We start from the raw sequence: 16823 nt of genomic DNA on the forward strand, positions 1-16823 counted from the left end.
CCATAAGGTTGTGGCAGACTCAACGGAAGTCATTGACTTTATAATAAGGCTCATCTGGTTCTATCTAGGTGTCCATAATTTACAAGCAATGGGATATGCGGCACAGACAAGATCCTGGCTGAGACATGAATAAGCATGGAGACTTCATTTTGATACTGGCTTCCTCTTCTCTCAAGACCCCTTGGTCTAGAAATTGAAGCTCTCTCTCTCTCTCTCTCTCTCTCTATATATATATATATATATATATATATATATATATATATATATATATATATATATATATGCAATGAGTTATTATCACTCATTGTTCCCCATTACTCCCAATAACAGTGTCATTCTCTGAGTTGATTCTTGATTAAAAAAAAATGTATTGTAGGAAACAATCCCTGAGGAAGAAGATTTGCAAGAATGCTACAGAAAACGGAATCTGTGTACAGACTTAAAAATAGACTGGACGTAAGTGATAAGGCTCCTTGTGGATTTACGTATTTAACAGAACAATTTGAGGAGGTGTGAGGCGGACGGCCCATGAATGAGGTGTGTGGAACCTGCTCTGCAGGTCTACTGTGTATGAGGAACTTGCAAAGCCAGTATGCGACCAAGGCATAGCTACTTGGGGTGGGAGGACAGAGCTGGAACTTGCAGCAGATATATACTATACCCTACAACGCTGGAATGACACCACCATAAGTGACTTTTTGGACTTTTATATGTGAAATCTTTAATCAAGGCACCATGGCACTTAGTGTCAGCCTAAAAAGGGTGACCAATCTTCCAGGAAAACATGAGAGACAGGCAACCTTGACCTTTAGAGGTAAGTCCAAGCATTACACTCTAATTTATTTAAGAAAAAGCAGAGAGAAATATGTGCCAGACACAAATAAAATAAAATATATATATATATATATATATATATATATATATATATATACTGTATTAATGAAGTTAAAAAGAACCAAGTAAGTTAAAAATGGGGGAACACAACAGACATGATTGACATGGAGAAATGTATACCAAAATTATACATGAAGAGTGGCTAATATCATGAGAGTCATACCTACACTGTCTGGTTAGAATCAGATAATAAATAGAATGAGATAAATAGCTTAACAACCATAAGTAAGGAAACACACAGTCAGGCAACATATAAATAAATAGGTAAAGTAAAGCCAGTCAATATCAAGTACATATACCCATCTGTTAGGGCACACACACACACACACACACACACACACACACATGTTTCGCCGAAGCTTAATCTGGGGCATGGAATAGATAATCAAGGCAGGTATTTATGTGCATTAGGACCAATCGACAAAAAGAATCTAAGAAATAATAATTCTTTGCACCTGGAGTGAAATCGAGCACCATCACATCAGCACCCTATGTGACACCCTATGTGATGGTACTAGATGTCACTCCAGGTGCAAGCAATCGTTATTTCTTAGATTCTTGTTCTCAATTAGTCCTAATAAAAATAAATACCTGATAACTTATTTATATTTTATTCTATTTGTCTTGGGCATATTTTTCATCCTGCCTTGTCTTATCTATTTTATTTATGCTACATGGCTGGTTACTGCTTTATAGGATTACATTCTAATTTATTTAACTTATATACTTCATTTCCTGTTCACATTTCTAAAGTTCTAAAGTTCCATTTATTGAACTATATATATGTTTTAATACTCTAACACCTCTCTGTGAAATATTTATCTCTACCTCGCACTACCTCTTATATCTATCTATATATATAAATAAAAAAAAAAGAGGTAGACCGAGGTAGAAATATGTATTTAAAAGAGACAGCTAACCTTACCAACTTCATCCTTGATAAGACTCTCTCTATACCTCTTTTCTTTAAACATATATACATGCTTGCTTTTAAATATATATCTCTACCTCCCTCTATTCCCTTTTTGTGTGTGTATATATATATGTATATATACTGTATTTTCTTTTACACACACAGATATAGATATATCTATCTATATCTATCTATCTATCTATATAGATATATATATATATATATATATATATATATATATATATATATATATATATATATCACTACCTCTCTCTACTTCTTTTTATAAGTATAAATTTATATACATATATATATATATATATATATATATATATATATATATATACAGACACACAAAGTGGGAGAAAGAGGTGGAGATATATATTCAAAAGAGGAGTTTTAAAGTATGTATACATGCATATATCTACATACATAAAAGTGGCATGGAGGAGGTCTTTTCAAGGATGAACCAGGAGAGGTTGGTAAGGAGAGCTGTCTTATATATATATATATATATATATATATATATTTATATATATATATTTATATATATATATTTATATTTATATATATATATTTATATATATATATATATATATATATAGGTATGTATATATATATATATATATATATATACCCCTCTCTCTCTATATATAGCTATATATAGAGTAGAGAGATGGTCTTATCATGGATGTGCCAGGATGGGTTGGTAAGGAAAGCAGACTCCAGCTATCATTTAATCACTTAAACAAAAGAGAGAGCTGAACGAATTGTATATTTTCATTCCTACAATTTGTAACATTGTATCTGTATAATGTCTGAAAGTCAATTATAACCGGTGGGATTATGAAATCCTTAGGGAACTGATGGAGCCAAATGCAATCTACTTCCCCCTGTAGGTAGCCATTTAAGATTGGGGAGAGGCTGCCTGTAATGTTATATGACTGACCGGAAGTGCAGAATAGTATCTGTCCCATGATCTGACATAGTTCCAGTTCTGAGAACTTCAAGAAAAATTTGCATAAATGTGTGAATAAGGCCGGTAGCCCCCGCTGATGATGGTTTGAGAATACTAAAAAGATTTAGCAGTTTCAGTAGCGATCTTCACATCTCCAGTGAATGTGTAATCTATCAGCATATATTTCCCTTGTCTTTATCCACATCCATCCCCTTCTCTTGGTGGACACAAGACACATGTAAGAGTTGTCCTCCAAAAAGCATGTGTAAAATAATGGAGAAAAGTATTCTACTTTCACACATCAGTTTTCTGCATTCAGGCACAATCCTTTTTTTTCCTGATGCAAAGGATCCGGCAAAAACGGATGCAAACTGTATCCACCGGATCCGGTTTTTAACGGATCCGTTATGCCGGATGCGTACAAAACCGGATCCGGTGGATACGGTTTGCATCCGTTTTTGCATCCGGTTTGTCCTTTTTTTTTGAAGGATCAGCTTTTTTAATTAATTTGGTGCATGCGCAGTTTACAAAAACGGATCCGGTAGCCGCATCCATTTTTTACCGCATTGCGCCGGATCCGGCGTCCATAGGCTTTCATTGTAAAACACGCCGTATCGCGCCGGATCCGGCGCGATGCGGTTTTTTTGCCGGACAAAAAAACGTTGCAAGATACGTTGCCTCCGGCCGCCGCTTTGATAAATTTTGCCGCATCCGGAAAAAAACGGATGCACCGCAAAGCCATCCGGTACAATCCGGTACCAATGCAAGTCTATGGGGAAAAAACGGATGCGGTACCGGATCCGTTTTACCCGTTTTTTTCCGGATTGAACCTGATGGCAAAAAACTGATGTGTGAAAGTAGCCTAACTCCTGGATATTCCATCACCGCGTCCTTGATGCTCCTTTTCTCCTTACATTGGTTGCTCACATCTCAGCCTGTATACTCCAGGTACCTTCTGCAGCCAATCACTGTCTGCAGTGGTCTGTATCCTGCTGAGGCCAATGATTGGCTGCAGACATCATGATGGATATCTGGGCTATAATGTTTGCAGTCAATATAAATGGAAAAAGATAAAGGTGCATTGGAAACGCAGCGAAGGAAATTATGTTTTTCTATCAAGTGAGCGTAATTAGATCCGCATTGTGATATGTATACATGTCACGTCCTTGTTCAGATCTTAGGGAAACAGTTATGCATAGCTTATATTGTGCGGTACATAATAATATTTAGATTTCTGAAAGGATAATTAGTATTATGTTTACATAAATTAGTGTTCCTTCTGCCTGGTTACCTTGCTCAAGTCTGTGATGATGTGCTAATAAACTTACTGCTAGTGCTAACTAATGAATGTGGATCTGTATGATCTCTGCTTAATCGCGCCGCTTAGAAGATCAGAAGATCTTAGGGCAAACATGGATAATTAATCAGCGTTGTGTTCTTGCGGTGTCGACATCAGCGCTGTATAACAGATTAAGACACGATGGGAGCCCAATTACGGTATTAGCAGAGTGAGCTAAAGAAAAGCCATATTCCTACATTGTTAATTCTGTTTGCTAAAATAATAGAATCATTGCTGAACAGTGAGCCTCTATAGCGGAGTTTTTCTGTGTATTCTGTCAATATTAATGGGATTGATTGACAGCCACATACCAAAATGCCCCTTAACATTAAGTAAAATTGGAATCATTTTGTATACTTTTTATTTTCACACTGAATTGATGCAATTTCATATATTATTCTTCATTCAAATATTACCAAAAATGTGATGGTAACAGAAGACAAAGACGGAATTTTCCATTAAGCATAAAAAAGCCGAGCCAATGGTTAGCTAAGGCTAGGTTCACATTTCCATTGTTTTGCATCAGTCACATGCGTCGCTTGATGCTTGTGACTGATGCATTGTACAACGGATGACAAGAATAAGAATTCATTGTCGGATTCCGTTGTAAAACGCGCGCGAGAGAGAGCGATCAGCTGATCGCTCTCATTAGCCGGCCGCCGGGGGATCAGCTGATCGCTCACATTAGCCGGCCGCCGGGTGATCAGCTGATCGCTCACAGAAGGCGGCTGCTGGGCGATCAGCTGAACGTTCAGCCGCCGAGATAGAGCATGCGCAGCGGAATCAAAAGGATTCCGCTGCTCAAAAAACGCTACATGCTGCATTCCTGCCGCCCGACGGTCAGTCGTTCCACGACTGATCAGTCGGGCGGCGGATGCAACACAGCGTCATCAGTCACAATCCGCCGCTCATACAAGTCTATGGGAACAACAGAATCCACCAAACGGATTGCGTTTATCAGAGTGGCGGATTGTGACTGATCATAAACAACAAAAATGTGGACCTAGCCTAATATGAAAAGTTGCCTGATCCCCTTAGTCAAGAGTGGGGAACCTCCGACCCATGATGACCTTTTCTGCGGTCCCCGGGCAAAATTCCCGGGGACCGCAGTGCTTGGACAGCAGTGGTAAGTAGTAGCCGGCCCTTTAAACCCCAATGTGCACTGCGAACACGCGCACGCTGTGTTCACTACTAAATGCTGCATGTGCATATGAAGAGGGCAGCCGTGTGATGGCCGGCCTTGCTTCCCCTGACTTCTGAAGATATGGATGAGTGCAGATGTGTCTTTACCTTTGAGAGTGACCCCATGTGTCCTTGCAGGACTCCTTGTCGTAGACGAGGAGGAGACGGCAATAACCACATGACAGTCTTAATAAAAATAACTGGAATTTCTTTATTGTTGCACGTTCAGTTTCCGTTTTTCTGGTCCATAGGACCCCCGTGCTGTGTCCTTTTGTCCTAAGGGGAAAACTCTGCTGACTTGCCCTAGGAAGCTTCGTCTAGCAGCTAAGTCCTGTAGCTTTATCTTCCCCCGTTTCTCACTCTTGCCCATGCCCCGGATGTGCAACCTCTCCTGGCACCAGTACGAGGTCCCACTGAATTTGGCAGGCTACAGTGTCCCACCGGTCCGAAGTTGATTTGCCCCCGCTCAGCCGGGTGAGGTCTTAACACCTTGTGAAGGGATTCCCTCCTTGCTCTGGCAAGCTCTCGCACGAGCCTTGCCTAGCACATTTCCTGCCGCTCAACTATCTATTCTTTCCTCACACATACTGTACCCTCTGCTTAATTCTACCACCTTAGCTCCGTTTCCATGACAACCCTCTATTGTACTCTCTCTATGTTCCTTGTCTATTTCCTGTAGCTAACTAATATACTCCCATCCTCCACCATCTGCTGCTTGCTCTCTAGTTCCACTAAAACTATCTAAGATACTTATCTTTCCTATCCTATTCTTACATCTATACCTGGCCCTATACTATATCCTCTTCCGAACACAGCACGAGGGACCACTACATGTTATACACAGTATTTACAATAAACAGACATATACCTCTTTCCTATTGTATGACCAGAGGTGACCGCCAGGTGGAGCTGAACGGCGCGCCCGTTCAGCCCTGCTACATCTTATCTTTACTTTACACTTCCAATACCTATTTACACTCCATCATAGGAGAGGGCGCTATTTGTCTATCTCCTACACACCTTACTCCTTTAAGGTTGGCCATCCCCGGCCGATTTTTCGCTCTGCAAGACGCGTAGCATCCTGCTATTTTTCTTTGCAATATGCATATTACACTTCTTACATTTCACCATATACATTTTCAAATATCCCGCTTACCAGGTAGGACTTCCGGGCTACCTCGGGACCTGGGGCTCCCCACAATGGCACGTAGTACTTGACATACCCCATCATTTGCATTATAAATAACATTTCTTACATTCTACAGGACTTATTTTCCTATTATCCCTCTTACTGGGTAGACTTCAGGCTACCACGGGACCTGGGACTTCATCAAAGACTCAATATATCCCAACACTATGACATGTTAACATAAACATTTTTTATTAGACTTCCTGGATATCGGAACCAACATAGTCCGCCAGGGAAAAAAACTAAATATCCTGATCACGTGACCGTTTACACAGAGAGAGTCCATTCACAACGCGACTCCTGGGGCCTACACTGCTGCCAGTGTCCCCTTCTTCCAACACGGTCCGCGTTCTTGCTGCCTCCCTCCTTGAAGGAGGACAGTCCCGAAATAAACTGTCTTTAGCTTTCTGAGGGCGCAATGAGCATCATTTTTTTAACTATGGTGCAACAGGAGTCGCACTTTCCCAGTTTTTCCCGGGTCAGCTTATTTTGGCTCCTCCATCCGCACGTAAACGACTGAATGGGCAAAATGAAACTCCAACAAGGCCCATCCTAAGCCACTACTCTCCGAGTCACTGGGAGGCGACCAAGCTCTGGGTACCGCTCTAGGGTTAGCGGGCGGTGAGGAATCTAAGGAAGCCGCATTGGCACTGGCTCTTGGTGACGCAGACAGGGTACCTGCATTGGGGCTCATTGGTGGCAAGGCAGATGAGCTTGGGGCCCCAAAGGAAGGCAGGCGGTGCCGAGGTGACAGTGACGGTTAACCACCCTCGCGGGCCACTTTCCTGGATGAAGCTCACCCAGGCCCAGCCCCTGCGCCCCACATACAGATCCCGCATTAAGGTACACATTGTAGTAGATGCCTTCCTCAGTGAGAAACCTGTACCTGCGCTCGTGGTTTAGGTACCGGATCCAACTTAACGTAAACCTCTTGGCAGCAAACCCACCTCCAGGAAGTGCAAGCTGGGCCCAAACCTCCCGCTCGTGCCGCTTCTTTTATCTGATAACGTCCAAGACCCAGGCGGGATCCGGAGGAAGCTCCTTCTCTGAAGGCAGGTAGGCAGATGTCGGGGCCTTCTGTGCTAGCGGATCAGCATTGGTCTGGGTAGCGATGGTAGCGGTGGCACCGGCAGGCGAGGTTGATGGCTGGATGAGAACAGCGATGGCTCCAATGGGCGGGGTGTCTGATGTTGTGGCCTTGTCAGAGTTCCGGGTTTTCCAGTTTTCTTTTGAAAGAGCTTGCCCTTTGTTAACATGGAGTTTTCTGTTCTGTTGCCCTACTTCCTGTCCATCTGCATAAAAGCCGCCCCTAAAGCTTAGTCCAGTGCCTGAGTATACTGTTTCCTGTGTGCTCCTGCCCTGCTGCTCTTGGTGCCTGATTGTTATTTGGATCCCCTTGAAAGACAACCGACACCGACTCTGGACTTCATCTGGTCTCATCTAGGTGTGCCCGGACTCCGTTTGCCGTCTTTGGTCGGTACTTCTGCCCGGTTCCTTCCGTTTCTTAACCGCTCTGGACTCATACCGTACGGACATTTTTGGACTTACCTATTGCCCTTTTGTGTCCCGGCTGCTGCGCATTTAGGCCTTCTGGGGTGATTGCCAGATAGTCCCTGTATAGGGGTTCGCTCTTGGTGGTCTCCCTGGGGGAGTCCGGTGCGCGGTCCCGGGAATTCCCTTTCGCTCCGACCCTGGAAGGTATTTCCTGTGTGTATGTTCTACTGTGGTTTTGTTCTGTTTATGTACATATTGCTGGTTGCATATTATAAACATCTTGCACCAAGAACTCGTCTCTGGTTGTCATTGCCCTAACGCAATCGAAATCCTCAGTACATACAATAGTATTACTGGCCTCGTCTTTCATTCCCAAAGATGGCAGTGACGGCTGATGCTCCGGAAGACTCGTTTCTTCCACCACAGTTGCAGGAAGCTTGACAGTCTCCTCATTAAAAGCATCCTGGGCAGTGGTTTTGGTCACCGGTGACAGGACTAACAGAACGGAGATGGTCATACTGCGTTCCTTGGTGACCGGTAGGAGGGTGGTTGTGTGACGCCCTGGACTAGTCATGTCGTCACAGGGTTCTGTACAATCATTCTCTCCCTGTGCAGGGCTCAACACCCATGGTTCTGGGTTCCTATCTTGCAGTACTGCCTCCACCAGCATTCACAAATCCTAGTGACATCCTTCACCACACCTTGTCAGGCGCACCAGTGGGCTGCTTAAGCTTGAATAGGGCCGCCCACCTAGGGGTCAGACAGAGTAGTGAAAGGGGGGAAGTCAGCGAGGAAGTGGAAAACAGAGCAGAGCTGACAGGCAGGGAGGTGGGAGGTGACAAGTCAGTTTAGTGGTAGCCCTCGAGCTGTGAGGAGCTCAGAGGGAGCTGGGAGTTGTAGCTCCTAGGGGGGAAAGCAGATTAGGTCGCAGACAGTGGTCTGGACCTAGAGGAGTCGGACCCCCGGTCGCAGGGTATTGAGGCTAGGTGCCTGGGACCTGTCTTGGAGGATGGTCAGCAGCCTTTGCCTAATCACCGGTCTAGGACCTAATGGAAAGATGGGGTACACGGACCCTAGGTGGGGGAGAAGCTTCAGGCAACCCGGCAATTAACGCCTCTATGGACTGTTCCCACAAAGCTCAGAGATCTGGGGCACTAGTGCAACGAGGGGGATAGGGCTTTCCAAGCAAGCGGCCCACTGAAATCCCAAGAGTGAGCCCCTGAGAGCAAGCTCTTCTACTTAGCCACAGTGGGGAGCGGAGCCCGGAAAGCTCCAAGCTGACGGGCCACAAAAGACACTCTAAAAATACGATGCCAGGAGGCAGGTCACAGACCACCAGGCAGTGTTGCAGGGAACGGACCCGGATGAGCTCCCCCAAGAGAGCAGCGGCATCCAGAGACTTGGTTTACCCTGTTGTCAGCGTCTGCTTTATTGCTGAGTGAGTACCTGATTAACCCCTGCAACCCACGAGCCTGCGCTCCCCCTGCCCATACCACCATCCAGAGTCCCGGTGCCTTTCCCTACCCGTGGAGGGTCACGTCATCTTGCTGCCCTACTCCATCACCCCGGGTACTCCCAATGGCAGCTGCGGTACTCCCAATTACCGTACACCACGGGTGGCATCACAATCTATATATATATATCGCCCCTGTAAATACCCCCCTTCTACATTTGAGTGTGGCCCCCAGCCCCCGGGTCTGGAGATCCTCGAGCCACGAGTAATCACCGCCGGATCCGAGCAGTTCAACCGCTGTAGGGGCGGCACAGTTGCAGTAGACAAGGATTTAACAGGCAGCACTGCGTTGTCCGGTTTCAACCGGAATCGATCTCCTTGTCCCCGAGGAGCAACCAGGGTGGCAGGCTTCAAGTCGGAGTCTCCAAGGTTTTCCGACATGGGGTCACTGACTGGTTCTGGCTCTTGGTCCCGGACTAGACCTGCTGCAGACCTCCTGGTCGTCGAGGCAACAACCGGAGGGGGTAGGGGCTCGCATCCATACTGATCAGTCTCTGCTTCCAATATGGCTGCAGCTTCCTCCTTTGAGAGTAAGACTCTGTTACAGGCCACGCCTTCCAGGGAGGCTTTCTAGCCTTTGGCCCTCCCCGAGGCCGGATACAATTTTGTGCTCCAATGCATTCACCGTGCCCACGACGGGCGGGTCTTTGCCTCCTGGCAGCAGCAGCCATTTTCTTTAACTTTAGCCAGATACGATCTGTGGCTTGCCATTTTTTATTCTTTGGGCCCATGGGGCCAGGACACGCAGGTGCACCCTGCTCACAGTGCCACTTGAAGAGGGAGCTGTGTGATGGTTTGCTTCCCCGTGGCTTGACTTCTGTAGATATGGATGAGTGCAGATGTGTCTTTACCTTTGAGAGTGACCCCATGTGCCCTTGCAGGAATTCTCGTCATAGACGGGGAGGAGATGGCAATAACCACACGACAATCTTAATAAAAATAACTGGAACTTCTTTATTCTTGCACATTCAGTATCCATTCTTCTGGTTCATAGGACCCCAGTGCTGTGACATTCTGTCCTCAGGGGAAAACCTTTCTGACTTGCCCTAGGAATCTTTCTCTAACAGCTAAGTCCTGTAACTTTATCTTCCCCCATATCCATTCGTTATGCGACTGTCGTGTCTCACTCTTGCCCACGCCCCGGACGCACAACCTCTCCTGGCACCAGTACGAGGTCCAACTGAAGTTGGCAGGCTACAGTGTCCCACCGGTCCGAAGTCGATTTGATGCCGCTCAGCCGGGTGAGATTCTTAACACCTTGTGAAAGGATTCCCTCCTTGCTCAGGCAAGCTCACGCACGAGCCTTGCCTAGCATGTTTCCTGCTGCTCAACTACTCACTCTATTCTTTCCTCACACATACTGTACCCGCAGCATACTCATCTCACCTTAGCTCTGCTTCCATGACAACCCTCTACTGTACTCTCTCTGTGTTCGTTGTCTATTTTCTATAGCTAAATAAAGTTGAGATTTTTTCCATAATTGGAAAATCTCACAAACCAGCGCTGAAAAATAAGAGTGAGGATTATTTTAATATTTTATTATTACCAATACTCCTAATCCCTAACAATATGAACAAGATTACTTTCTACAAATAGTAGATGACATTTGTAGAAAGTAATCTTGTTCATATTGTTAGGGATTAGGAGTATTGGTAATAATAAAATATTAGAATAATCCTCACTCTTATTTTTCAGCGCTGGTTTGTGAGATTTTCCAATTATGGAAAAAATCTCAACTTTATTTCACTAAACATTTTCAGGCAACTTTTGGGGCGGTTTTTGCCTAAAAACCAGCTGCAGAATTATAAGCAAGCCTTTTGGGTCAAGCGCTTACTACTGTCTTAGGACAACTTTTTAATCTATTTTCTATAGCTAACTAATCTACTCTCATCCTCCACCATCTGCTGCTAGTTCCACTAAAACTATCTAAGATACTTATCTGTCCTATCCTATTCTTACATCTATACCTGGCCCTGTACTATATCCTCTTCCGAACACAGCACGAAGGACCAGTACATGTTATACACAGTATTTACAATACACAGACATGTACCTCTTTCCTATTGTATGACCAGCGGTGACTGCCAGGTGGAGCTGAACGCTCTGCTACATCTTATCTTTATTTTACACTTGCAATACCTATTTACACCACATCGTAGGAGAGGGCGCTATTTGCCTATCTATTACACACCTCCCTCCTTTAAGGTCGGCCGTCCCCGGCCGATTTTTTGCCCTGCAAGACGCGTAGCATCCTGCTATATTTCTTCACAATATACACACTTCTTACATTTTACCATATACATTTTCAAATATCTCGCTTACCAGGTAGGACTTCCGGGCTACCTCGGGACCTGGGGCTCCACACAATGGCACATAGTACCTGACATACCCCCATCCTTTGCATTATAAATAACATTTGTTACATTCTACAAGATTTATTTTCCTATTATCCCTCTTACTGGGTAGGCTTCAGGCTACCACGGGACCTGGGACTTCATCAGACTCAGTAGCTCTGTGCTATAAACAAAAGTTTATATGTCATGCAGTTGATCATGGTTAAATTTTTGGTATATATACTGTGCCCAGTCTTAATAGCACTCCACTATCCATTATGCGACGGAACACCTTAGTATTGCTTGTCTAAATATCTAAATACCTCCATAATGTACTGCTCCCTGGTGACAAGAAGTTTGAAAATTTCTGAATTTACCTTTACTCATAATCAGAGAACAAAACAGTCATAAAGGGATTATGCCACCTTGTAAAGTGAGTAAGTGACTTTATGATCATGACGGTTTGACCTTATCAGCCTTGAAAATGAAGGTGCATGGCCCTGGCATGATACTACATTTATTACTTCACCAGCGCTGCCTCTCTTACAATCCCTGGATTGGTTGGGGTCCCAAAAGCCACAAAGTGGACCCCTCTTCACTTACTATTTCCCCCTGCCTTCCAAGAGCTATAAGTAATATTTTTGGGTTGGCAGAGCTATATTAGGACTTTTTCTTGCAGGATGAAATGTTCAGTAGTTTTTCCTATTACAATTTTGGAGTCCATACAACTTTCTGATTTCTTTTGATTTATTTTTTTTTGGCAAGGGGAAGTGACCAAAAACCAACAATCCTATGATCCAACTATTTCTTTTCCATTTTTTTTCCGTTTCAACATCTACTATAGTGGATGAATATGATTATATTTTTTTAGTGCAGAGAGTTATGCACGTGATAATTCCAAATTTATTATTTATTTTTAATTTTTTTAGACTTTACTGTATTTATGATACAAGAAAAGATATGTTAAGTTTTATATATTTTTTAAAAATATTTTATTTTTACATCTTCTTTCATAGCTTTATAATTTTTAAGGTTGACGGTAGAGTCAAGTCCATCGAGTCCATCAACTTATAGCCTAACATGTTGATTCAGAGGAAGGCAACAAACCCCATGTGACAGACAGTAAGCTCCACTTTAGAGGAAAAAATTCCTTCCTGACTCCACGTACAGCCATCAGACTATTTCCCTGAGTCAACGTCCAATCACAGAATCTAGTGCACATAACCGGTAATATTATATTTTTCAAGAAAGGCATCCAGGCTTCTCTTAAATTTTAGTAATGACTCAACAATTACAACATCATGTAGCAGAGAGTTCCATAGTCTCACTGCTCTTACAGTAAAGAATTATATGACTAAACCTTTTATCGTTTAGACAAAAAAGATGCTCCCTTGTCCTTGTCACAGGGCTTGGTGTAAAAAGATCATTAGATAGAGCTCTGTACTGTCCCCTGCACTGCTGGACACAGACATAAAAGGGCCACTGTGGAAGAACAATGTATGAACCCTTTACAGACCAATAATTCATAATAATGCACAACGCTACTCATTTTGTAGGTTGAAATGGGCCCCCTTACCTCTTGGGCCCCTCTGCATATGTTGCACCAATGATATGTCCGCCCCTGGTCCCCTCATATATTTGTACATTGTAAAAAGATCGCTACTAACCCTTCAATTTTCCAAACTCAATAACCCCAAGCTTAATAACCTGTCTTGGTATTGCATTCCACCCATTCCTTTAATAGCATTGATTGCTCTTCTCTGTACCCACTCTAGTTCTGCTATGTCCATCTTATACACCAGAGAGCAATATTGTATACAGTATTCTAAAGCACGCTTTACACGCTGCGATATCGCTAGCGAGATCGCAAGCGATCGTACCCGCCCCCATCGGTTGTGCGTCACGGGCAAATCGCTGCCTGTACCGCACAACCTCACTTACCCTCGTCACACGGACTTACCTGCCCTGCGACGTCGCTCTGGCCGGCGTACCGCCTCCTTTCTAAGGGGGCGGTTTGTGCGGCGTCACAGCGACGTCACACGGCAGGCGTCCAATAGAAGCGGAGGGGCGGAGATGAGCGGGACATAACATCCCGCCCACCTCCTTCCTTCCGCATTGCCGGTGGAGGCAGGTAAGGAGATGTTCGTCGCTCCTGCGGTGTCACACACAGCGATGTGTGCTGCCGCAGGAACAAGGAACAACATCGTTAATAAGCAGAAAACGATTTTTTGTTTCAGGGTGACCTCTCCGCGGCAAACAATTTTGACCACTTTTGTGATCGTTTAAGGTCGCTCAAGTTTCACACACTGCGATCTCGTTAATGACGCCGGATGTACGTCACAAACACCGTGACCCTGGCGATAATTCATTAACGATATCGTAGCGTGTACACGCTGCGACATCGTTAGCGATTGCTAGCGATGTCAAGCGCGATAGCTTCCGCCCCCGTCGCTCGTGCAACATTTGGTGATCGCTGCCATAGCGAACATTATCGCTACAGCAGCGTCACACGTGCAGAGTGGCACAGCGCATGCGCGAGACCTCGGGCGCACTGGGCGGCATCCTGAGGTATGAAATTGAGCGATGGGGGACGGCGTAAAGCAGCAGGAGGCAGAATAACGGACACCAGACAGGCCGCCCCCGTGTACGATTAACAAGATTTGCATAGAAAAGGTACCACTTTATAAAGTATTTATTTTGGTCTACAAGGGGGCACAAGAACAATAGGAACCTTGCTAGAACGCAGCCACCGAGCTGCAGAAGGGAAATCTTTTAGGTTTAGTGCAAAATTTCTGCTGACAGGTTCCCTTTAAAAAAAATCCATGGTGCTGGATTGTTGTACTCACACAGCTCCTATTTTCAGTAATATTCTGCCGCAGGACTGTTTAATCATGTGATTGAGAAATATCAGTCTTTCCTTTATAACTTTCCTTTCTTTTGGTGGAAACCTTCTTTCGGGAGTGCTTTTATGGAACACGCAAAGGGTCTCCCAAGTTGCCGGTGTTTTTCCAAATCAGGATGGGGGGATCAATCAAAGGTGAAGCCAGAATACACAAGTGTCTTTCTTGGTACACGTTCACCCATCCTTAATGATAATCAAAGCAAGCTATAAACATTTTTCATATTTTTTGCTTTGGCTAAAAAAAACGAAATTCATAAAGTTAAGTGTAATTTTGGCTTTAGACTGTTTTCACATGATTTGTTTCTGAAATGTCTCTAAACAGAATGTTTTTATCACATTTTTGGAAAACTGCTCCAAAAATACAAAGTTTTTACAGTGATTTTGGGAAATTGTGATAAAAACTGCAACCTCATGGTGTGAACATGGCTTTAGAGCTGTCATAGGACTAGGACTACATATTAAGTTCATTCTAAAGTAATGCGACTAAAGTCAGAGTTTAGGGTTAGAATACTGTGGAGATTTACTGCGACTTAAAGAAACCTTTTAATGTTGATCAGTGTGTAAAAAATAATGAATCCATTGCAATTCAGCATTGTTAAATAATATAACAAATTCAATAAAGGGTTTTTACAGTTATGGTATAAACAGGTTTTGCCTCCAGGGAGGATAATTAGAATGACTGCACTGTAAGTATAGCATATCTATAGTCATCCCGGTCTATGTGCGTACTGAGACAGATAAAAATCTGTGCAGATGGAGAAAATGTTTGAACATTAAGGAAGAAGGCATACCAGAGATGACCTGTGTAAAGCACCTGCAGTAAGTTCATTATCTTCTATTCATTTAATATAGAAGATTTCTTGTGTTTCTTGCTGGAGGCTGCTACGAGATTCATCTAATAGAAGAAAAACCAAGGCTGCTCAAGGGGATTTTAGGACATCTACTTGAATAGGTCATGTTTTAGAAAGGTGCTTATCTATACATAGTAAGAAAAGGGCACAGATAAACCATAACCAGAAATCCCAGAAAGGAATATGTATTATTAAAACTGAAGAAAAGCAAAACATATCAATGAATCAGATTCTGAATTTGAGGGAAGCATGGCCTAAGCTCATTGGAAGTAAACTCCATTCGTTTGTGATCAGTGGGGGTTCAACGCTGCGACTTTCACCAGTCATCAATTGAATGTGACTAAGCTACAGTACCAGACACACCTTAGGAACAGTCGGACTATTAAGCCAAGAAAATGATATAAGGTGTCATGCCATTCTCTCTTTGTTTTCCTTATTAGCAAATTTTCTGGCAATTGCACCCTCACTAATTACAAATGATTTTCCCTATCCTAAGCATAAGCCATAACAGTGTTCCTTGTTTTTTTTGGAAAATGACAACTGAAATCAAAGGACAATAGTTTACATACGTTTTTGTAAATAACCCTTTAGAATACCTATCTGTTGTGTGGTAAAGAGTAATACAGTATTAATACAATTACTCTATATTTAAGGCCCTGTCACACACAGAGATAAATCTGCGGCAGATCTGTGGTTGCAGTGAAATTGTGGACAATCAGTGCCAGGTTTGTGGCTGTGTACAAATGGAACAATATGTCCATGATTTCACTGCAACCACAGATCTGCCAAAGATTTATCTCTGTGTGTGATGGGGCCTTTAGGAATATCCCTCTTCACCAATCAATGTAAATATTCACAAACGTTCCTATCTCTATGCATAATGCATTAAAGGGGACAATTACTTAGACGGCTCTGTACTTAGAAGTATAGAGCAAAAGACACCGGTAGCTCCAATGCTGCAAGAACAATGGCAGAAGTGCAGCCGAAGCTGATTCTGGAAAATGACCTCCAGCGCCTGGAAAAGCTTGGTGGGTGCGTCAGCAAGCATCTGAGCAACACCGTGTGTACATGTCCTTAGGGTAATCAACCAGAAGTTGACTATGTTCATTCAGAGTTTTTCGAGGAATTTTTGGAACACAACTTGGGTGTGTGCACACAATATCTCTATTAACAGGTTTGCATGATCACGCATAGTGCACATTGACATCACTACTGTGGGTTGTGTTTGACGATCCACTTGTGTGTTGGACTATAT

At 43.5% G+C, this 16823-nt stretch overlaps 1 protein-coding gene across 1 annotated transcript in view; it reads left to right on the plus strand.

Annotated features, from left to right (window-relative positions):
* Positions 1-735: 735 nt before the first annotated feature.
* LOC142311455 (fer-1-like protein 4) overlaps positions 736-16823 on the plus strand; it is a 239263-nt gene continuing 223175 nt past the window's right edge. The window contains exon 1 of the mRNA XM_075349905.1: positions 736-814. Coding sequence (XP_075206020.1) covers positions 736-814 — 79 coding nt within the window. The remainder of the gene's footprint in view (positions 815-16823) is intronic.

This window comes from Anomaloglossus baeobatrachus, chromosome 5 (assembly GCF_048569485.1).
Source record: "Anomaloglossus baeobatrachus isolate aAnoBae1 chromosome 5, aAnoBae1.hap1, whole genome shotgun sequence".
Classification (NCBI taxonomy): domain Eukaryota; kingdom Metazoa; phylum Chordata; class Amphibia; order Anura; family Aromobatidae; genus Anomaloglossus; species Anomaloglossus baeobatrachus.